Source organism: Anas platyrhynchos, chromosome 6 (genome assembly GCF_047663525.1).
Source record: "Anas platyrhynchos isolate ZD024472 breed Pekin duck chromosome 6, IASCAAS_PekinDuck_T2T, whole genome shotgun sequence".
NCBI classification, from domain to species: Eukaryota; Metazoa; Chordata; class Aves; order Anseriformes; family Anatidae; genus Anas; species Anas platyrhynchos.
Window position 1 is genome coordinate 20,206,385 of NC_092592.1, and position 23,567 is coordinate 20,229,951.

At 40.7% G+C, this 23,567-nt stretch overlaps 1 protein-coding gene across 50 annotated transcripts in view; it reads left to right on the top strand.

Annotated features, from left to right (window-relative positions):
- The window catches only part of SORBS1 (sorbin and SH3 domain containing 1), a 235,428-nt gene that overhangs the window by 192,004 nt on the left and 19,857 nt on the right, over window positions 1-23,567 (top strand). For 35 of the 50 annotated variants that reach the window (XM_072040126.1, XM_072040127.1, XM_072040131.1 and 32 more), the window contains 12 exons: window positions 8-183; window positions 1,017-1,080; window positions 2,215-2,289; window positions 2,624-2,686; window positions 6,592-6,639; window positions 6,754-6,883; window positions 8,253-8,367; window positions 10,937-11,020; window positions 14,368-14,433; window positions 15,005-15,106; window positions 16,473-16,522; window positions 19,837-20,012. In XM_072040126.1, the coding sequence (XP_071896227.1) occupies window positions 8-183; window positions 1,017-1,080; window positions 2,215-2,289; window positions 2,624-2,686; window positions 6,592-6,639; window positions 6,754-6,883; window positions 8,253-8,367; window positions 10,937-11,020; window positions 14,368-14,433; window positions 15,005-15,106; window positions 16,473-16,522; window positions 19,837-20,012 (1,149 nt within the window). The remainder of the gene's footprint in view (window positions 1-7; window positions 184-1,016; window positions 1,081-2,214; window positions 2,290-2,623; window positions 2,687-6,591; window positions 6,640-6,753; window positions 6,884-8,252; window positions 8,368-10,936; window positions 11,021-14,367; window positions 14,434-15,004; window positions 15,107-16,472; window positions 16,523-19,836; window positions 20,013-23,567) is intronic. The other 15 variants (XM_072040163.1, XM_072040165.1, XM_072040168.1 and 12 more) reach the window with 9 other exon arrangements.

The window sequence follows — 23,567 nt, forward strand, 5'->3', positions numbered from 1 at the left end:
TTTCCAGATTCAGTGCCAGACAGACTAGTTTCTGATAAAGTAGATTTGGGACTCACACGGGACAAGCCAGTTCAGGAGATAGCGCCAAGTGAAAAGAGGGCAATGGAGGAGAAGAGAAGAATTGTCAGGAGCCCTCAGCACATGCCTGATACCTCCATTGATGATATTGGCATTCCACTGAGGGTAAGACAACGCTGGACGAGTGATCACTGCAAAAATGGGGGCCAGATTCTGCCTGTCGTGAGACTTACGAAATTCCCTAAAGCTGCAGGGGCTGCAAAGATAGAAGACGTAATTCTAGTTCCAGCATATCTTATTACCAGCTTTGTTATCAATAACATGTTTCAGCTGTATCAGGTTAAAAAAATAAATATGATCATCTCTTTTCATCCTACTTGAGAATATTGTTCATTCACTGCTAGCAGCTGAGGGAGAGAGATTAATCTTGCATTATTTTAACCATCTTAAAGGCAGTTATCTCTTCTAAACAGCATGTGTAAGTTCCTTCAGTGATTGGGGAAATCGTAATGAAAACAACAACTCATTCTTACAACTAGTGTCTGGAGTGACTTGAGCACTATGTGTGTCTGACTGTCCATTGGATACAGAGGAAATCGGCATATATGGCTAAACTAGGCATAGTGTCTACTTTTAGATGAATATAATAAAATCGGATTACAGCGGACAATCTTCTGCACAATGTAAAGTTCTACACAGGCTAGAACATAACCCCTAAAGAACTTTCAAAGTATTATCAAAGTATTATTAAACTAGAGCCTGTAGCTTCATTAGATACGAAATTCTATGTCAGAGTGAAATTACTCATATTTTATTATAGCCTTGATTTTCAGGTAAACATAATAAATGAACTAGGAATCAGGGTTCTAACCATACTGCTGCTGCAAGATCTGTGGTTTTTGTTTGTTTTTTTTTTTTTTTTTTTAAGAAAAACGCTTTGAAGTGCTGGTAGAATTCATGTCTGTGATTATTTATTTGCATGTTTATGTTTCTGATAGAATACAGACAGATCGAAGGACTGGTACAAGACGATGTTCAAACAGATCCACAAGCTAAACAGAGGTACTGTAAAACAAATATTTTTATTTACTTCAAAAGACCATCATAACAACACTTTGTTTCAGATATGTGAAGAATTGTACTATGGATGATCAATAAAAGCCTTTTATGTTAACTAGTATTTTCTCTGCACCACAGAACACAACTGATGTATTTAACATCTCCAGAGACAAAGGTGAAAAAATAGTGAAGTCCAAAGAAATGTCTGAGTTATTCTGAGGTGTACTGCAGTGCCTTCATGAAATACGAGTGCTGTTTGAGAACCGAAATCAGAAGGCTGTCATTAATTTCATACTTAGAGAAAACAGATCCCTGAACTTCATCTTTAGCAGCTGACCCTCCCTGCCCCTAACACTTCTAGGAAGTCCTCTCTGAAACAGCACTGTACACAAGAGAACTTTTTACACTTTAAAGCTTTAGTACCTGCCTAATAGAGCTTGGTTTGAGGCACACTGAAACCAATGGAAAGATTTGCATTGATATGGGGGAGTTCAGAATCTGAATTCGCTCTTCAAAACCTCAGATTTTCTTCTTTCAAAATTCAAAATTGTGGTAAGCTCTTACAAACATCATCATGGTGTGTTCTCAAGGAATCCACTACTTTGAGGCACTTCTGTGCCTGGCTGCTGATACATTCACATTTTCTTCTGTGTGAGAAATGGCTGCAGTAGTGTGTGCAGACTGAACGCTCTGACCAGCCTGATGTCCAGGCAAATGCAATTCAGAACTGCGCTTACATAACAAACCCTATAGCATGCAAAACTGGAGCTGTATTTGCCACTGCAGATGCTGTGATGGTGAGCTTTATGCATATATAGGCACTGCATTGTATTGGATGGAATGAGAAAGAGTTGAACAATTTCCTCCTCCCAGCGCTCCTAACAGAGGTTCTTCAGCTCAGCCAGAGCCTGTACTTCAGGATGTAGAGAATCAGCTCAGTACTTTGTGCCTCCAGGATCTCCCCCAGGGCCTCTACATGCAAGGCAGCAATGAGCAAGAAAGCATCTGGGTAGTTTTATGCTGTAATGTCAGCATGTGAGAGACTGTTCTGCAGCTTGTGTGGATTCTTGTCTCTCCATTCTTCCCCTTTAAATCTTTACTCTCTGTTCTTTTTTCAAACCATGTTCCTCTCCTTAGACACTCCTGAAGAAAACCCTTATTGCCCTACCTACATATTTCCTGAACTTCCTGAAATCCAGCAAAAACCTGAAGGTACCAGAAGCTTAGTCAGAGTGTATGTTGTCTCGTGCTTTGAGTTAACTGTACTATAGCACCGTAATAGTAACTAGATTCAGGTTCTAGATTTCTGTTATCCATTTGTTACACTAGCTGGAAATTCAGTTATGCCCAGCATACCTTCTCGTGTGATGCATAAAATAACTAAATCTTTGCTAATCCATTAATCTTTTTAAAAGTACAATGATGTTTACACAAGTGTTATTAAAGTAAACGATAAAACCATCTGGTGGTAGGAAATTGGGGGATGAAGCAGAACCTCCGCTTCACTGTGGATAGTCTCAAAATCCACTGCTTTTCTCTGCTGCAGAAGACAATCCTTATTCTCCTACATACCAGTTTCCTGCGTCTACTCCTAGCCCTATCTCTGAAGGTAAAAATAAAGGACCCTATATATTTTTCTGCACAAATGCTGCCTTGTCCATTTATTTTCTTCCTGGAGTTTTTTCTAGTTGCTGAGCATTATCCTGCATCATAATTATTTGCTGCACTCTAAGCATTGCCTTGACTGTATGCCGCCTTTCGGCTTTGCAGTGCTCCTCTGGCTTTCTAACTAGTAGTTGACTAATGCTGCAGACCTGGGGTTTGCTTGGTTTTATGCGCTTATCAGTTGTACTTAGCCATGTGTGTGCAGTGATTATTTAACATGCCTAAAACGCTGACATACATGTAAACATGCGGTTTAACTGAGATTTATTCTGCCCCCCCCCCCTTTAAATCAATATGTTTCTTTAATTATTCACTTCTGGTTTTAACTATTAACACAGTAATAGGGCCAGACCAAAATTCCACTGAAGTCTGGTGAAATGACTGCTTGCTTCAGTGGGTTTTGGATCAGTCCCTTGATGTAGTCCTTTAAAATAAATATAACTTAGTAATACGGGTTCAGGGCTGGTCTTATGTGCACTGGCATATCTAGGCAAGGACAGATTTTGACAGTCTCATCAGCATATCTTACAACTTGTAACACTGTAGTTACACCAGCTTCCTCACGTGCCCAGCAGATTCTTTTAAACTTCAAGTACAACCTAGAATCCTTTGTCAGTCATGTTTCAGGGATGATGGAATTGTATTTACTGTCATTACAACCCTATAACCATATACATGTGTGTGAAAATACTGATATATGAAAAACATTGGAATCTGCTGCATATATTGGGCATACAGATGTTTCCTGATTAGAAATTTGTTGGTGGTGACAGCCTTGTTGGCTTGGTGTTTTGCTATTTCTTTGGATCCTGCAATTTAGGAACTTGCCTATTTAGCCTGTGCCTCAAGCCAACCCTAGTGAGACTGTTAATTAACCATTTTATTCAGTGTTTGTATTAAACATTTGGTGGGTACTGTTTAAAAAAAAAAAAAAAAAAAAAAGCATTCAACCTGGGTTCCAGCTAAGATGCTCAAAGAATAGGAGATGTAAGGTGCATTTCAGTGTGACAATTAATATGGACTAGTGTCATAGAGGTATCTAATATGTTTATTTCTTGGTGAAACCTGCAGGTGAAGAATCCTGTCTAGCAAATCACAATGTAGTGTAAATCATCTTCTGTTGGCAGAATGGCATTTCAGTATGGATGAGAGAGAAACAAAGAGCCTCAATAACTAGTTGCTAAAGGAATTTTACAGTGATTCAATTTTCTTGTTTGTAATGAAGTTTGAGAATTCATTTTACTCTTGTCTGAACTAACATAGTTTGCAAAACCAATGATCTTAGTGTATTAAAAGTCTGCTTTCCCATAAATGTCCCCTATGCACTTACAAGTGTGCAGATGAAAGTAATTTGCTGGTTTAGGTAGTTGAAATTTTATTGGACCGAATGCTTGCTCTTTATTCTCAATACATTGGGAAATGCTTCTCTAACACACGCTTGGATTCCTTTATCGATAAGGAATCCAGAATATCTAATGACATAGCAGGGTTGAAGTCCATGTTTCATGTTATATGAAGGATATATATAGGATTATAGGATAGGAATGTTATATATAGGATATAACATTTTATCTATTATGTTATCTATATATCTAAGATATATATATCTATATATCTATTGAAAGTGATGCATTCAACTGCAGAGTACTTATACACAGAGGGGTTGAAACCTTGAGCCTCAAATTTCATGCAATCTAAGTGTCATAGTCTTTTTGCCTTGGGTTGATGATCTAAAAACACTAAGATTTGCATTTCTCTTTAAAATACCTTCAAAGTTTAAGGATATCGAAATCTAGAGATTTTGGCCAAAGAAAAAAATACCCCCCCCTTTTTTTTCTTTACAAAAAAGGAAAAACTACAGATTTGCTAGAAAGTACAGGGGAGCTGTCTCTTCTCACAAAGAAGAAACATATTTTGAAAGTACAAACTGGTGATACCCAGCTCCAGTAAGGAGCGTCCCATAGATAAAATGCAGCTCTGAGAAGCAGGAGATCTTATTCTAATGTTCATCTCTGGTTTACTCTTTAAACTTTATTGAGTCATTCCAGTTTTCTGTGTTTTAGTATTCATTGTTGTAAAAGGGGAGAAAACACAGATATTATTCTTCAAAAGGTACTTGAAGAGATAAAACATTATAACTGTATTCCTTATTGTAGATATTAAAATATTTGCAATTGGAGTCTTGCATTTATCTGAAGTGATCTTTTTTCCTGTTTTTCCTATCTGAATGATAATCGATAACAAATATTGATATTTCTCTTCAAGTAAGTAGATCGATTTTTTCATTGATCACTAACATTAAATACAAGAACTGAATGGGTGCGAAGATAGTTTTAGATACGTTTACGTTTTTGTAGGGACAGACAGTGGCTTACCGAGTATTTTGCTACCTGAATAAACCCATCTTTTATATGGGAATAGCAGTCAACTTTTTCAACAATTCAGTATAATAACATAAAGTAGATCAATATTTATTTTCTGTCATTTAGGTCTAAATCATGGAAATTGGCCTGAAAATTGTCCTTCATTACTTTTTTAGCCTGAAGGTTATAATAAGCACTGAAGAATCAATAACCATCTGCTTGGAACTTAAACCTTCAGTTTAATTCATTCACCACGAGAACCCAACAGAGGAGCTAAGAGTTAAGACTTCTTTGAGCCTTTCTGAAAGGCTCGATTAAGCTAAAAGTGCAAGCTGAGGTCAGCTGTATTAGCCAAATTGTTTTTCCAGGGGATGAAGTTGGGTGAAGCAGCTCCTTGACGTCCTTCTTGAGAGAGAAGCTGCAGATTGTTTCAATCTGTTGATTGACATCACTAAGTTCATGTGACACTCGTATAGTATAATCTTTTCTTTGTATATTTCTGGTTTTCTGTATTTTTCTCTGACACTTTGAGTTGTTTATTCACAGAGATAATAGTAATACCTTTGCTTGCAGTTCTCTTTGCAGTCATTGCATTATATTTTCCTGCATTTTGCCTTTAAGTCCTGTATATATCTCATGTATATTTCCTGGCTAGTTTGAACCTCATCTGTAGAGAAAAGTGATGGGCTTGTGGGTCTACTTTCCAGTTTTGAGCCCAACTCCCCCTGCTACTACATGTGGTTCATTGAGGATTTACTCCAAAGCATGCTGAAGAGGGTAGAAAGATAGTGCTAGGCTTTTGATCAAGCCAGAAATACTCTTTAGGATGATGTTCACTGCTAGCCCTTATAGAGCTGCTTGAACATCTCAATTACATTATCTAGGTGTATCTTTCTTATTTAAAATGTAAGCTCTTCAGACAAGGACAGTCTCTTGGTCTAAGTAACATTCCTGGCACAATACACACATGTATATCCGTGCTTAAAAGATAATCTGAGTCTGTGAACATACTTCAGTTTGGTGCGCTACTTAATACAAGGAAGATGGCCCACTGATTATCATGTGTGATTGAGAGCAGGACTCCTCAGACCTATTACTGTGTCTAACACTTGATGAGTAATTTTAGGTATATACTTCATCTTTTAGATCCTTGATTTATCTTTCAGCTTTTGATAAAGTGGATCTAATAACACTTGCTCTAGAGGTGTTTTGTGACAAAAAGTGATTATTTTTAAAGTGCTTTGAGAGACTAGAGAAAGGTATTAGTGTAAGTACAACATTAATATTTATATCTCATCTATAAATTATTTTTACATGCAATCTAAACCTCAAAAAGATTTTTCTTTTTTTAGGATCCTCTTTGTGGTAAGTATTGGGCAGATTACTCTCATATTATGTCCAGTGTATTAGTATAAGAAATGAAAAGGGTCTCTGATGCTTCTCTGGGGCTTTTTCATCTCACTTGCAAAATGCTTTTGTCTTTCAGATGAAGATTCTGATTCATACTCCCCTCGTTACTCCTATTCTGATGATAGTAAGTAATTCCTATTTCTTGTGTAATCTTTCAAACATAAGGGGTAAGTAAAGGATATATTTGTTGGCCTCCCGTCCTGTTCACTAACATTCCTACATTTGATTTACTCTACAGCCAGAAGCCAGCCTTCAGTTCCCCGCTCCAAGAGTGAGATGGACAATATTGACTCGGAGAAGGTGTTTAAGAGGTCTGCCACTTTGCCATTGCCAAACCGTTCTTCATCACGGAAGTCAAGCCCAGAAAGGTGACCTAAACTAAGATATGTTTTTTCAGTACTGGAAGAATCTCTGAAAGCTATAAATGGGAAGGGAACAAAGGTGGAGGATCTAGGTCCACAACTCCAGTTAAACTTTTCTGGGGAGGTAGAAGTGTAGTTTCAATTCAGATTATTCTACCAGGCACCAATGAACTCCTTTATTGTCATAGTGCAGTCACCCATTTCAAGTCTCTCTGTGGTTGTATTTTGTTGTTACCAGGCATCGCACCCTCTGTTAGATAGGTAGCTTCCTGCTGGGGTGAGGAGTGTTTCCTAGATATCATGTCTATACAGTGCCTACCACAGGAGCATAGCGAAAGGTCTCTGCTCAGTGTGACACTGTAAAGGCACCTCAGAATACAAGCAAATAGCAATAATTGCAGAGGAAAAGCATTTGAATTTATGTTGAGCCTTGGTTAATAAATAAATAAATAAAATAAATTCTATACTATTCTTCTCTGAGAAGTCCCACCCACATGGACTTTATTGGAAGCAGGTTCTAGTTAGGTGTGTCATTTCTGATATATCAGTATTACTTCTATTCTGATCTTTTGTTTTATTTGTTACCATGTATTTTAAATCTCATTGTAACAGCAAAGAATATATTTACCAAATGAAGGAAAAAAATTGGGCAATGAATATTTAATGTCCTGCAGAATTCTCCCCGCTTTGAATATACTACTTTTTGAGAAGGCACTGGACATCATAGGATATGGACACTACATATGTTATGACTGATACTGTCTGAACTGTGCCAGTGTGTATACAGAACAAAATTATAGTTGTTTGGATAGATAATGGACTATTTTTACAAGCTATTATTTACAAGCTATTTTTAGAAATGTCAGTCAGAGATAATGGGTTCTTGTCTGTAGAAAAGACCATTTCTTGGACCCCAGAGTGCCACCAGAGTCAAGAGCAGTTCCAGGTACTGCACAGTAGTCAGTTAATCAGTGACGTGACCAAAAAGAAGGGATTTAGCAAAATGAGATTTTATCTGAGTTCTGCTCAAAACTTGGATGTGTTGGTACTTGTGAGTTTAGTTGAAGTCCATTATTAAGCTATTTCCAATCAGGAAAGATATGAAAGTCTGGCAGTTTATTGAAAGTACAAGGAAGAAGCCCTTATGTTCCAGTGGTTTCAGTATTTGAGTTCTGTCAAACTCTGCCTGCTGTAGAAAAACAACTACATGCTCAGAGCCCTATCTAAACTGGGCCTCTTGCAGCAGGTTTCTCTCCTAGATGAAAGAAGTACCCTGATTAAACCAGGATTAACAGGGGAAGGCGTCTGTCAAAAGAAAGTATTTGTCTCCGTGGAAACCACAGCATTTTGTGTTAATTGATCTTTCTTTCCTCAGGACTGACTGGGAGCCTCCAGACAAGAAGGTGGACACTAGAAAATACCGTGCGGAGCCCAGGAGCATTTATGACTATCAGCCAGGAAAGTCCTCAGTTCTGAACAGCGAAAAGATGGTAATGTTTGTCTTATCCTACTCTGTGCCTTGATCCCATGAATGTAATACACTCCCTGAGTGCTTGTCCAGTTCCATTCCAATATGACTCCTTATGTTTGCATTGCAGTGCTCATGTGGTGTATTTCCTGTATATTTTGTTTAGAAAACTGTTTTGCATAACTTCTTAACATTGTCTCTCTCTATAAAGCAAGATCCAGGGTGACTGAGAGGCTTCTTTACTTTTGGACATGTTGTTTTCTGTGTTAAGTATGGATCACTAACCCTAGTTTTTAATCCATGTTTGACACTGACTTCTTCAGTAGCTGTTTTGCCAGTTGTACTTTTTCTAGGGCACAGCAGTAGGGTTGAAGGAATTATACAACAAAGCAGAATGGTTCAATTTATGTGTTCCTCTGATGCCATTAGCTTTAAACACCAAAAAAAGTAATTTTTAGAGTGCCTGTAATGTGCTTTAGGGGATGCTTCTGAGGTGCACTGGGATATGGCCCCTTGGCTGCTTTATTCCTCAGCCATGGCTGGGGTGGCAAAACTGAACGTGAGCAGGCTCCCCAGCTACACAGGTGCATAACCTGGAGTACTAAGTGAACTGTTACTGATTTCAGTTTGAGTTAGTGAGTATGCCGTCAGTTTTGATGGCTAGGAGACATATAGAAGTCTCATTCTGCAGGCTTAACTAGGAAGACTTGGTACGGGGCAAGGCAGAGAGGTGGTGCTAACCTCAGCCAGTCCTGCATAAATCACCGCGAATCAGTATCCTTCAGGCTACAAGTTCAATACTGTAAGCACTTGAGTGGGGTTATTAGTGAATAGCCGGTTTGTTAGATAAAGATGTAATTGTTCGATATAGGCATTAATTTAAAGGATTTGATTGGAAGTGCTAATTGCATGTGGGATTCCAAATGTAAACCGGACTCTATGCCTTAATAGCTCAGACATTGATCTATACATGGAGTAGGTAGATGACCGATCCTGAAAAACATACCATGGATTTTGTGCTGAAACACAAGCATTGTACAGCAGTTTAAATCAATAGAAACATAAGAATCAAGTCTGATCTGGGACCTGGTGTTTCTTATTACTGTGTCTTTTTTCCCTCCAAGTGCAATCAAGGTCCATCACTTTTTAAAAATCCTGAAACCAACTTCTTTTCACACCTGTGTCCCTTCATTGACTTCAGCGAAGTCGCTCCTGGTTGGAGCATGATCTAGTGCCGATTGAAGTAGGCAATGGATTACTCCCTTGATTGTGATGGGAGCTGCCTCAGCCCAGTACAAAAAGAGCAAGTGAGGAGTGGTTTGAACATAGTATGACTACTCCATTCCTGCAGCCCATCCTGGAGCAAGATTTCTGCTGACTTCAGTGGCAGTTTTGTCTCATGATAAACAGCCAAGATTAAACCTTGTGGCAAAAGGCCTGCTTCATCTGCGTATTTAAGCCTTTGCAAAACTTCTGATCTCACCAGTGTCACTGTTTACATGTTCAGACTTCAGAGAGTATTTAATTGAGCTGTTGAATCAGAATCTAAAAGCCATGAACAGGATCATCATCAGCATAATTGAAAAAAATTGTACAGAGCTCATCAAAGTTGAGAAGAATGTGATAGCTGTATTACTTCCAATGTTATTTTTTGAGCTTTAATTTCAAGCAATAGAAAGAAACATCTTGAAATAGTGGCTTTGTGGTCTCCATCAGTCTCATTAAATACAACAGTAATATGCTGTTTAGCAACTAGATCTTTTTTTGTTTTTCTGAGGAGGCTGCAGATTTGTGAATATCTGCTAGTAATCACACCCAGAGCTGTGGCTATCAGAATCCCCCATCATATGAAGCATTGGGACAGACTTTGTTTTGTATGATCAAAAGGGAATTTTCTTTTCAACTGTACTGTTTTCTGTCCTGTCTGATTTTCCTTCATTTTAGTTTTTTCTGATTCTCTAACATTTATTTGTGCAGAAACAAGTAATAATGTCTCTCTCTCTCTGTCCCTTCAGAAATTTCAGAAATGCTCTCTGTCTGACCTGTCTCCCCTTTGTTTTAGAAAACCACCTTTCATGCTGTTTGCAGTGTATAGAACAGGGTTTCTCACATATTCATGTACTGTTAAAGATGCAGTATTTTGCTGTATTTGATTTGTGTCTCACTGAAACTGCCTTTTTTTAAACCAAAGGATGATTTAAAAAAGTTCAAGAAGTACGTGCAGCTTTGGTCTTAGTGGAATCGTCTGATAGTAGGACTGAGGGACTGGTTGACTCCCAGCTCTTCCATTGAGTCTCCCTGTGACTCTGGGCAAGCTGCATAATCTCTCTGTGTAGGTCTCCTGATCTGTAAAATGGAATTCATTCATATTCATGTCTCTCACAATGATGCCATTAGGCTTAACTGATGTTTGCAAAGCGTCTGTGGCTTTTGTGAGAGAGGTGCTATAGAAATTCTAAATTATAAGGCTAAATATCGGCATTTTAGAATGGAAACCATGGGATCTGCATCTTTAACAGTCCCTTTCCGTGTATTCTTTGCATAATGTTATCCTTCTCTTTCTTCCATTCCCCTGTCACCAACTCCTTTAGACTCGGGATATAAGCCCAGAAGAGATAGATTTAAAGAATGAACCTTGGTATAAATTCTTTTCGGAATTGGAGTTTGGGAAACCGGTAAGTTTGATAGTTGCAGTGACCAATAAAATCAACCTACCATTTTTTTTCTTTTTTCTTTCTTTCTTTCCTTCTTTTTTATTATTATTATTATTTTTAATTATTGTCACATCTCTTGCTAGGCCCTAAACCTGGAACAGCTGTTTTACTCATTTAAAAATGTGATTGTTCATAACATCATTCTGGTGTTGATGTAAAACAGCTCTTGTGCGACTGCTTTAAAGTACTTTGAAACCATTTACCAACACTCCCCACCTTCCAGCTATATTTACCAAGAAGGCAATATTTTTTTACACCACAGTTCAAGCCCCATTTTTATTGTTAACAGTAGCAGTAACGTCCCGTTCTTACTAATGAAAGTCTTCTTTCAATGCTCTTATTCTCTTTCTCTTCCTAAAAATATTTGGGGTAGCTTTAATTCAAAGTGAATCACTCATTTGTTTCTGGCCTTGGTTTGCAAGCTATAGATAAGTAGTTTCCAGCTATCCATAACAGATTATGACCCCACTTCCTGCTCCTTTCATTATGCACTTAGCTACCCGTTGTCTGAATGGGGTGCATCAGTCTGTTTGAGCAGCCCCGACCATTCCTTGAAACCAAAGGAGTTTGAGAACAGTGTTCTTTCTTTTCAAATGGAGCTGTGTTGCTATGCGTGAAAAAGCATAGCCTTGATTTCTTACTCGGGAAAAGGATGAAGCAAAGCTTAATTATTTGAATTATTTGTCAAAGGACCTTTCTGATGGAGGAACACATCAGTGGTGAGGGCTACCTGCAGAAAAAAAGAGGTAGTGGACTTTGAGAATCAGGCCACAAAATGCTACCCTGATTAAATGCTCTGCATTTCATTATTAAATACTGTTTAATAATCTGTTCTTACTGCATCAGAGGGTCAGCATCAGCCTTTCACATTTATTCAAGTGTAGCAGCGATTTCTCCTTTCTCCTTGAGGTCAGTTGTCAAATGCTCGTGCACTCCACTTCTGAGCACTGCTGGGATTTCCTTCCAAAACAAAAACATTTTAGGGTTCAGTACTGGCTTCAAAGGCTATTGAACGTGGACACCAGAGGGCAGACTTTCTTTAAAACGAAGCTTTGCTCATGCTTCTCAAGAAAGTGACAAAATTCCTCTGCACAGAATATAGCTGCCTGAATTTGGATACCTAGTCTGATCACATCATAGAAATAATGTAATTTCTACTGAAAAACAGACTTGATTGGTGTCTGGATGTTCCACTCTGTGTTTCAGCACATACTGTTTCAGCATTACATCAGGCACTTTAATTGAGGATGCCATCTCAGACTTCTATAGATAGCTGCTCTTGAACCTGACAAATTCAGCAAAGCTCCATCTGAGCTCAGTGGCCAGAGCCAGCAGAGTACTCTTTATGGAGTACTGTGAACTGTGCTCAGTTCAGCCATGAGAGGACCAGATTTTTGTTATGTGGTTAGGCACAGAGCATTTCAAGTGACATCTGCTAGGGCCTGTGATTTTCAAAAATTCTGTTTGAATAAGCTTCCCCCCACTAGTGCTGCAGATAATATATCCTTCTAAAAGCATGATTTCCCCTAATTTTATGGCTTTAACTGCAATTATGTGACACGGGCAAGAAACACCCTTGCTGAAAGCACAGGATTCTTATGAGGCTGTGGTATTGCTCCCCGAACACACCAGAATGACCATGAATAGGGATTTACATTGAGGAAAGCACGTGCACTTCCTAGGGCAGCCAAAGCAATGCTCTGCTTGTCCAGCATCCCAGATGCATTTCTAGGCAGATCTACGGACATGGAGATCACTCCGCAGCATGGATGATTTTCCAGGGTGCTGCTGATACTGAATTCCCACAGGTTTCTTTCTTCTTCCTCCTGACTGTGACTTCACAGCTCCATGAAGCCCCCCCCAAAAAACCTGATGGTCAGTAAGTCTAGAGCTCAGTTGCCTTCTGTTGTGATTGTGGGCACTTTTCTCCTGGCCTCTCCTGCGATGGCAGTGGGCAAGCTCTTTTCTAGTAACAGAGAAGCAGGGGGTTGGAACAAAAAAAAGGGTCTGTGTCCTGTCTTCTTACCTCCTACCCTCCACATCTCAAACCTAAATCTTTGTAGCACCATCTTACCTATTCACCTGCAGCTGCCGATCTTATAGATAAGAAATAGGGATTTACAGTGTTTGCAATCCCCACGGTGGCTGTCCAAGTTTAGAAGTGGATCTAGTTCACACTACAGATCCAGGCTGTACAGAAACCTGAAGGACTTTGGACCAAGACCTGAGCATTGTAGGTCAGTCTTACCTTTGATGGACTGACACCGGGAGATTCTCTGTCAGAGATGCTTTGATAAAATAGTTATATAAGCCAGTATGGACATACATACAGGGTGAAGTTGAGCTTGCCAACCAACAAAGGTTATTTTTGTTTGGAAACACAGAGTAAACGTATTTTGATTTCACAAAGTAATAACAAAGTCTGTTTGAGCTTATCGGTGAAGTGCATGTTTGATCAGAGACGGTTATCGTGGCATTATTTGGATATGACAAAGGTCTTACATTTTGAATATTCCTTCCCGATATATTTACATGTATATAAAACAGGAAAAATCCTATTTTGAAATAGGAGCCTTTTCCTGTAGAATATATTTTAAATAACTTGTTTCCAAACTTCACTATCTCCAATGAAAAAAAAAAACAAAAAACAAAAACCACCACAAACACCCCCCTCCTCCAAAATAGAAAAATAGAAAATAACAACTCTGCGTTCTCATTGCCCCACAATGCCAACACTGGAAATTCAGCCATTTGTTCACATGGTATGTATTCAGAGTCTGCCGGGGGTGGGAAAGATACCTCCCTTTTCTTTATCAAAGGCCCTTGTTTTACCCTTTCCTTTTGAAAAGAAGAATGAGCAAAACAAACGCTTTTTATGACCATGTGTTTTTTTCCTTGTTTTGCTTTGTGTTTTTTTCTTTTATTATTTTTTTTCCTTTTTTTTGTGTGTGTTACGAATGCTTTAACCACCAGCTGTGGGCTCCTCCTAGAGAGTCCAAAATGCCTTAGAGCACCTTGAAAAAACAAAACTGTCCTCAAACATTGCTGAAAACAACCCCTCCCTGACTTGCATGTATGCTCCCTTTTACCTCCCATGATCTCCTGATATTTGTGCTAGAGTGGTTTTATCCCTCTCTCTCTCTCTTTCTCTGTTGTTGTTTTGTTTTTTTTATATATATATAATTTCTTTTCAGTGTTGATGCAAAACCCCTATTGTATTCCCTCTCTGTTCTAATCCAGTTTCCATATTCTCTGTGATGTCTTTCCTTATCTTCATTTCCTCATTTCCTTCCTCTGCTTTCCATCAGCCTCCAAAAAAGATTTGGGATTATACTCCTGGAGATTGCTCTATCCTTACTAGAGAGGATAGAAAGGTAATTGTGTCTCGCATACGTTGTACTACAGCATCCAGTGCGTATGTATGTGTGTATGTGGATTTATTTCTTTATTTCTTTCGTAGCACTGCTTGGGTTTTGTGTGCTTGTGATTTTTTTTTTTTTAATTGGGCTTCAGCTCATTAGCCTAACAAGTAGCTAGTGAATTGATTTAATAAACAATTCTCAAAAACATAATCAACAGTAGTTTAGAGTGGTGGTTTTGCTATCTGACTTGCAATGATAATTATACTAACATACTATCGAATATTGTTACAGTATCTTTTTTTTTTTTTTTACAGGTGGGTTTTATAACTTTATGGTTTGTAGAAGTAGATTCTAGTAGGCCTGCTGTGCATCTTTTAATTTTGGATCTTAAATGCCTAAATCAATTTCCTCTGTAATGATTGAAATGTGATTAATTACTAGTGAATTTCTGTGTATTGTCCATACCATCTTTGTCTTTTTCAATTAAAAAGGCTCGCTTATTTTTTTTTCAAAATTAACATTCCTTTGGTTTCCCCTAACCCTAAGCATTATTTTCCCATTCTTCTTCTCCTTCTTTAACCAGACTGATCTAGAAAAAGACCTCTACCTCTACCAGACTGAGTTAGAGGCAGATTTAGAAAAAATGGAGAAGCTTTATAAAGTGCCACATAAAAAGCCACAGAAGGTATTTCCTATTCTTTTCATGCTGCCAATCCCTGTTTCCAAACTCTCTGCTCTAATCTATTCACTGCTGGATGATTATTAAATGAGGTTGGGATAAATAATGGTTCTGACCATTCTGACTGCATGGCTTGCTGTGTCGCTGTCAGAAATAATAGAATGTGATGCTGAGAATCCGGCTTGAAATCCATTTCAGATAGAGTGATTTCCTCTCCCCCCATTCCCTTTCAGCTGTCCTCCACCCCCACCCACCCCTTTCCCCCTTCAGGGTTTTGAGTTCGGTGTCTGCAAAAAAAAAAACCCTCTCTATTTTTCACATGAATAGGCAGCAGCAATCAGATTAAAATTCTTGGTTGGTGTCACGTCATCATCTCGTGCCTTTCAAGCGTGTTGCCATCAACCCTCCCTTCGTACAAACCCTGCTGCTCCCTGCTAGGAGCGCATGCCTACCCAAGATTTGAATATTCCCAAGAGATTTTGCACAATTTTCCTTACGCTGCACCTTGTCATGGCCTTCTAGGGCAGGTCAGCTGCTGCTGCTGGTCCGAGGGTCTGCAGGACTTGAACCGTGAAATGACAGATTAATTTGGTAACACGCCATTTTTTCCCTTTGTTGTTGGCTTTTTTTTTTTTTTTTTAAGCTGCAGCATTTCACCAGGACTTGAAAAAGCTTCTTTTCCAAACACAAGATTTGCTTTTTATTTTTTTATTTTTATTTTTTTTTCCTACGTAGGAATCCTCAGGTAGATGAGAGGAGACCTAGTGCAGCATTTCTTTTTAAATTGCCATCAATTTTTTAAATAAGCATACCTAGGAAGTGTTAGATGGATTTAAAGCAAGCGGATAAGAACTGGCTTTTGCTATTGAACCTGTGCAGCTGGCATTGCTTCTCTTAAGTAAGGAAACTGAACTGAAACATTGCTTTTCTTGTTAGTGCTTTGATATTCATCTGAACGCTTAGGAATGTATTGTGCTGCGGAAATGTAATGTACCTTTAAAGCAAAGGCGGGCAGTGACTGGTTGGGGGAAAAGCTTGGGGAAATAATTATGAGCATGTCTCCTGGTCCTGGCCCAGCTGGTTATCTCTTCTTGCTTTTGGCTTTACGCACAATGACTCATTGGCAGACAAAAGAATAGGCGCTGCAAAAAGGCATCGGCTGTGCTAAAAACCTGTCACTGCCCTGATGGAACTCAGGAAAATTGTCGCTTTTCTGCAGACATTGACAGCTTAAATTGCATTTAGACTTAAACTTCAATGTCTCATAAAGGCTAATATTCAAGCAATAAATGGAAAATTACTTAAGCAAGCCTTTTTCTTTCTCCTCGTGTATAAGTGGATATCAATGACTCCTTTGTTTGGACTTTTGCAGAATACAGCAGGTGTTACTCCTCTGGAAACTTCCACAGACCATTCTTCCTAGTAAGTTTTCAAATTGCTTTTTGATGTCTCTCGTACAGTCTGAGGGCATGTGGGGCAGGGTTTAGGGTGTTGGAAATGGGCTGGCTTTATTTTTTGGTGATGGATATAGCCAGCCATATATCCCATGGGAATTATGTGTGTGCTTTAGATGAATCCAGATACTCCGTCTGCTCTTTGATCTTGAATTAATTTTGAAGTGATTACTTAAGTGATTGCATTGTCTAGTTAAGAATTGCTATTGTGCCTAGGCAGCTACTTTCAAAAAATCAAACGGAATCTTAACTCCATCTTTATGAAACTGCATGAAGCCACAGCCTATTTGCAAACAACTTTATTGCCTGGAGGGGAAAAAAAAAAAAAAAAAGTTCCTTGTGTATGGCAGATTGGTTCCTGTTAGAAGTTTCCAATTATGCATTCCAGAGGAAAAGGATGCTGTTGATGAAACACAATAATTTTCTAGTTTCCAGGAAGGGAAAAGTAGTTGCAGTTGCAATATTTCTCAGATCCAGTGTGGCACTGGTTTTCTGGCTGAATACTTAATATAACAGTGAACTCTGTCTAAATGAGTTATACATTGAACTGGTTCATTTTGAAAGAGGAAGAGAAAAAAATCGAGGGCAATATGCTGAGTTGTCCATGTAACTGGACTAGGTGCATCGCATTTCTCATAGACACAATCTCCCCTGCATGCATGGATTATTAGGAAAGGCACTCTCTCCTCCAGACACCCATTGACATCATTTTGTTCGTTGTTCCTATGACTTTTTAGTTTTGTTTTGGCAGGGAGAGAACAATAAAATACATGGAAATCCCAGAGATTAGCATAAAAGGATAGCTTATATTTGCCAAAGACTGGTAAGAATCCTCAAATCCTGACTGTCCCCCAAGTGTTACAAAAGCTGTGAATCTTCTGTTTGTTTTTGCTAGGCAGGCCAGCTTTGCTCTCCTGCATTCAAGTCATCTTATAGAGCCCATGTTAGTTGCCACTGATGGTTGTAGGAGCTGTTCTGGACCTTGAAAGCTGCATCTGTACATACAGAATTAATATTTACAACTCAAGTCAAGGAAATTACCCTTCAGCTAAAAGCTGTGCATAATGCACAATGCACCAAAAGCTGTGCATAAGCATGTGCATAATGTATGTGTGTTATCATACATTTTAAAGCCATCTTACCTCTACTTTTCATTACACAGAACAGCATTCTGTTCTGCAAGGCATCTCTCCCCTGTGCACAGACTGATCTGTTAGCAAAGGCCAAGGTTTCCACCCATGGCAGCACTGTCTGTGCCCTTTCTGATACCATGCAAAGCATTCAGGAGTGCCAACGTCTGTGCTGGCAGATGAGAAGCAACCTGGGTAGGGTGGGAATGGGAGGAAACAGAGAGGGCTGATGAAGTCATACATTCTTCCCTAGCCTGCTGATAGAGAACATGAAGAAGAGCTACCTGGAGTTTATTGCTTTTTTTTTTTTTTTTCTTCTCTCTTTGGTGTTGCTCTTCCCTCTGCTCACCTGATTCTAACCTTCTTGCAGACTGCCCCAGCTCTTAAATACAGCTGGCTGGCCCTGTTGGGGAAGAAACCAGTATAGGGACTCCTTTGCCAAGTACCTCCTCTCTCTCCCCTACGTGCTTTCCCAAAGCAGCAAAATTATTTTAACCCTTTGTTTTTAACAGCTGGGCTCAAGTGCTCTCACATCTCAGGTGAGGAACCTCAAGGCAGTCATGGGTCCCTGCAGCAGCTGGCAGGGTTTCCTCAGGAACCTGACAAATAGAGGCACTGGAGTAACACGCACGAGACAGAACAGCTCTGTAGCTATGGTTATGGCTCAGGCCCTTGCTTCTATTTGAGCATTGCCTAGGTAGAAGTGGTGACATTATTCCATTTCTCTTTAGTGGCGTTTTTCACAAGCCCTTTCACTTCAGAAAATAATTGATGGGACTGCATATGACCTGATTTTCCTTGTCCAGAAACTAAAATCTTCTTTGTGATCCAGGCATTGTGTAATTCCACCCCCATAGCCAGTCCTCTGATGTGTTTGAAAGCTTTCTCTTTACCCTGTAACTACAGTGTTCATCCAAAATAACCAGATGCACGTACAAATTTAGCCACAACAAGCAGGCTTAACCACAAGCATTTCCACACTCTCAGAAATTTGAATCACCCCTGGACATCACAGTGAAAAGAAGCTTTCAAAAGTTTCCGTGATTTGGCAAAAAACTTTTTTTTGTTTGTTTGGTTTTGTTTTAACTTTCTAGCAGACGTGCTTTGGCCTCAGAATAGCTTTGTGTGTGAGACTGCATCTTATTCCAAAGAGCCTGGTTGAGCATGTACGAGGAGTGGTATTGGATGAGCTCAGCTTTTAGGAAAACACAGTCTGCCTGATTGTTCAGCAAATCTTTTGCACCTGGGAAAACCATTCATACCACGAAATAATTGTTTTTGGTTTGGTTTGGTTTTCTTTTTTAGAGAGAATACAGTGAAATTTAGAAATCATGTGGGAGATTACTGGTTCTGTTTTAGGACAGGGGAAAGGGATTTGTAATTCCTTTTGTAATTCCATTTGTAATTCCTTCACTATTTAAGGGCCGAAGAAATTACGGTTGTGCCCACTTTTAACATATATTTCAGAATCCAGCATTTTGTTTGTATGTCTGCATGGTAGACCTAGAGTCTGTGACTTCGTATTTCCTCTAGTGCAAGCTTGAGGCAAAGCTGAGCAGAATTGTGCCTGTCTGGGAAATTTTGCTGGTGTTTAAACAGTAGTGTCTGTAGCCCAGTGCTTGTGCTTCTCTGCACAGTCCCTCACTGATTGGCTTGGAAAATTGCTCTGGGAGTTTTGGTTTATAATGATGGCTGGGAGGCCGAACTGGTTGAGATGAATTCCTGAGCAGCTGTGCTTTGTAACCAGGGGACAGGAATGGCTGGCGTTTAAGAAGAGAGGGCTAGAGCTGGAAAATGTATGTGCTACTGCTAGCTAGCCACTGAATTTCTGTATGTTTGCAAGGACTTCATGCATTTGCTCTGTGACCCCGTTGTCTCGTCTGTAAAATAAAGGAGGAATGCTTTCCTGCCTCCTGTTTTCTGGGGGATTGGGCTGGGAGAGTTCCCTCATGTGGAGAATGTTGTGGTAGTGCAATACTTGCAGCACTATTGCAATGTACTCATAACCTCCTCATTCAGCATCAGTTCTTCATGCACAGTCTATTTTGGGTTTATAAGTGTGGTGTTCTCTTTCATTGCATGAAGCTCTCAGCAAACAGAAGTGACCACTGACGTTCTTTGCTGTTTTTCTGTTTTGCAAACTGTTTTCCAGCTCCACGTATTCTCCCAGCTACCACGCAGCGAAGAGGGAGACAGAATCAGCACCAGGGGACTTTGCTGGCTTGGAGAATGAAAGACAGATTTACAAGAGTGTGCTGGAAGGTGGAGATATCCCGTTCCAGGGGCTGAGTGGTCTCAAGCGACCTTCTAGCTCTGCTTCCACAAAAGGTAGGCGGTCAGGGTCCTAACCTGACCTTTGTTCTGAACAAAGTGTCAAAAGTCTGGTGATATGGGGCAAACTCCTGCAGGGTTTAGAGTCCTATTCAAGCCAGTCAAGGTTTCCTCTGTCCTTCCTCTTTGCCATCCCTGGTTTTCTCTCTTTTTATCTCTCAGACTACACTGGCCAGTATTTTTCATGACCCCTTTATCTGATCCAGGTTCCTCTTCTTACCAGGAACCAGCTCTCTCCCTCCTGCACCTCAGCCACATTCCACACCCTCCTGTTCTTCCTCCAGGCTGCTCAGGCTGGCCTTGCTGTCCATCTGCTCCCACTGCCTTGTCATGCTAGAGCCCTTCCCTGCCTTTCCTGCTCTTCCTGCTGGGGGGTCTCAGCAGGCGACACCATGGCTGCTGGCCTGGCCACCCTGGCGTAGCCAGCACCATGTGCTCTGCAGCCTCCTGCCTGCGAGGGTTGTACAGAGAATGCACAGGACATTGAACCAGCAACACCCTGCAGTCTCTGAGGCACCAAGACAGTAGAGGCTGCTGCATTCTCCTCCCCCTTCCTCCCCCCATCGTGGACTTTCAAGAAGATTAGGTCAAGGAAGAGTCTGACTCCCATCAGGGAGTTATACTGGGGAATGTGTCCCTGAGCCAACTTCAACCTAAAAATGGATTGAGATGGGGAGAGGACAGGGGAAGGAATGCTTTGGGTTTCTGAACTGCTCTCCCTAAAAATAGTGCATCACACCAAAAAGGTCTCTGTCTCCATCTTCCAGCTGTTTTTCAGTGTTATGTCCGGCCTATAGGGCAAGGAGTCAAACTGGAGATGAACAAAAAAAAATCTGGTCAAACAGTAATTGTTCCCCAAACTGCAGTTGAACCTGAATGGTTATTTTGACAGTTTAATTTGAACTCAGATTGGAAACAGACCTAAAAAAATGCAGTCACGGCTCAGCTCAGTCTGGATCTGATGTCAAAAAAATGTTCTTATTTGACTTCTTGATTTTTAAAGCAAACACAGGCCACACCACGCTGTCTGAAGCACACTCAGCTTATTCCTGGAATGGGAAATCTCTAAGCAAGCAGGTCTTTGACCAGGCCAGCTAATGTGGCATGCTTGTGCTTGCACAGTCAGCCCTTGATTTTCTTCTCCCTCTCAGGAATAAACTCTGTGGCACACACTGTGGTGAGATGCACTATGGTGTAGGTGTGATTACAGGCTTGGTGCATTACGCCATTTTTGCAATGTTAGTGCCTCTGCATTCGTGCTGACACCCTGATCCTGCCCAGAGTTCAGCCGCCCTTTTCCATAGTGCCACAGCTCCCCTGGAAGCTGATGATGCTCAGCACTTTTTAGGAGGGTACCTTGAAAGTGCAACAGGCCTGTTTCTGGCCAAGCCTCTCAGCTTAGAAACATTAGCAGCACTTCACCTACTCCTGTAAGTGCAGCTTGTTGTGCGGTGTCTTCCTGCTTTTCTTTATGTTTTGGAACTTTGTTTCTTTAAAGTGCATTGTATGAAATCCAAGCATGTTCTCTCTCCTTTCTCAATAGCTTTCTAGCACTTAAGCTAACAGGTTGTATTTATTTTATTCTGCATGCTTACCAGTGGATCGTAAAGGTGGGAATGCTCATATGACTGCACCCTCTTCAGTTAATAGCCGAACCTTTAACGCTAGTCATACCGGTATGTTAGGTCACTCATGTAAAAATAAGAAGCCCTTATCAGCTGCAAAAGCCTGCATTACTGAAATCCTCCCTTCCAAATTCAAACCCAAACTAGCAGCTCCAGCTGCTCTTGTGCAGGACAAGAAGGGTATCTTGCTATCTCATGAGAAAGCTCAAAGCTGCGAAAACCTTCGTAGCTCCATTGCCTTGTTTGATAATAAAAAAGCTTTTATGGTAGACATAGGGGAAAGCATAGAAGACATGTTGATGAAGTCGAAGCAGGAGTATGCCATCAAATCTGGCAGTACTATGAGCCTACAGGAGTATGGCACCAACTCTAGGAAAGGCTACCTGTTCCCTGCCTCCAGGAAGAGCGGGATGGAGTTCACAATGCTGTATAAAGACATGCACCAGATCAACCGGTCCAGGATCAATTTGAGCACAGTCTCCTCCTGCAGCGTGAGAGACATCGCGTCTCAGTTTGAGAATGAAGCAAAGGACAGGATGGAGCACAGCCTTAGTCGAGAGGATTCAGAGCAGATCCCCAAACACACCGTTTCCTCCCGTATCAGTGCCTTTGAGCAGCTGATCCAGAGATCCCGATCAATGCCCGCACTTGATTTTTCTACCGGACCAAGCAAGTTCACCACTTCTCTCCAATCTAAAACTTGTCTGAGTTCTGCCTACTCCGCAGAGTTTCTTCTGGATTTGCCAAAAACACACCGAGAAGAGAAGGATGCCACCAGCTTGGCAGACAAATCCTCCCGCTCCTGCAGCAATGTGGAGGACACAGCTTCGGATGTCAGTGATGCTATCCCTATGGACACACTTTCAGTTTGCACAGATGAGATAGATCTCCTCTCAAATGCATCCAATGACAGTGGTGGCAGCAGCAGCAACCTCAACGGACCTCAGAAGCATAAAATCAACAGGTGCAAAGGCACATGCCCAGCTTCCTACACCAGGTTCACTACCATCCGAAGGCATGAGCAGCAGCAGGCCTCCAGGAACCCTGATTCCAAAGGGGATATCTTTGGGGACAGACACACACTCCCCAGAAATGTCTACCTGATGAGCCCACTCCCCTTCCGATTGAAAAAACCCTTCCAACACAAGTCCAGCAGGACTCCACCCCCAGGCTGCCTGGAAACCCAAGCAATGCCCAGGCCCGACAGCCCAGATGACCCCATACAGCTGCAGGGGAGCACAGGAGATGAGAGTCACCACTCCCAGCACAGACTGTGCTCCAGAAGCAGGCCGCTGGCTCCCAGGCGCCTGTCTTCCTTTGACATTGTGGAGAGGCTTAGCTATTTCCCCACCAGGGGATCTAGCCGAGATAGCTCCATGGGCCGGTCTGGTACTCCTGACTCCTTACACAATGGGAACCCAGTCCCATACGCTCTATATCACAGCTTGGACACAAACAACAACCCGCAAAGTGAACTTGGGACGTACCTAGGAGGTGGCTTTTTGTGTTCTTTACCAGTGTCCCTTCATCTGTCTTCTTGCTTTCCTTTCTCCTCCCCTTTTCTTCCACAATCCCTGCATTTTTACCCCCCATCTTTGCATCCCCTGACTCTCTATTTTTTATTTTATTTTATTTTTTTCTGGTATGTCTAATGTCCTTTGCGTGTCTTGCTGAGCATTTTTGTTCAGGACATATTAACAGCTGCACTTCTGAGAAACGATTTCTGCTGCCTTTCTAATCACATCGTGTTCAGTTGGTCTCAAGCAGCTCCTGGGATGCAAGAATCTCAACATGAGTTATTTCTAGTCCTATATCATTTGCAGACATGGGAGTATAAAACAAACCCAGATGATTTGCTGTAAGGAGCAGTTTCTCAAGGTCATGTTGTGTGTGTATGTTTGTGTGTGTGTGTGTGTGTGTGTGTGTG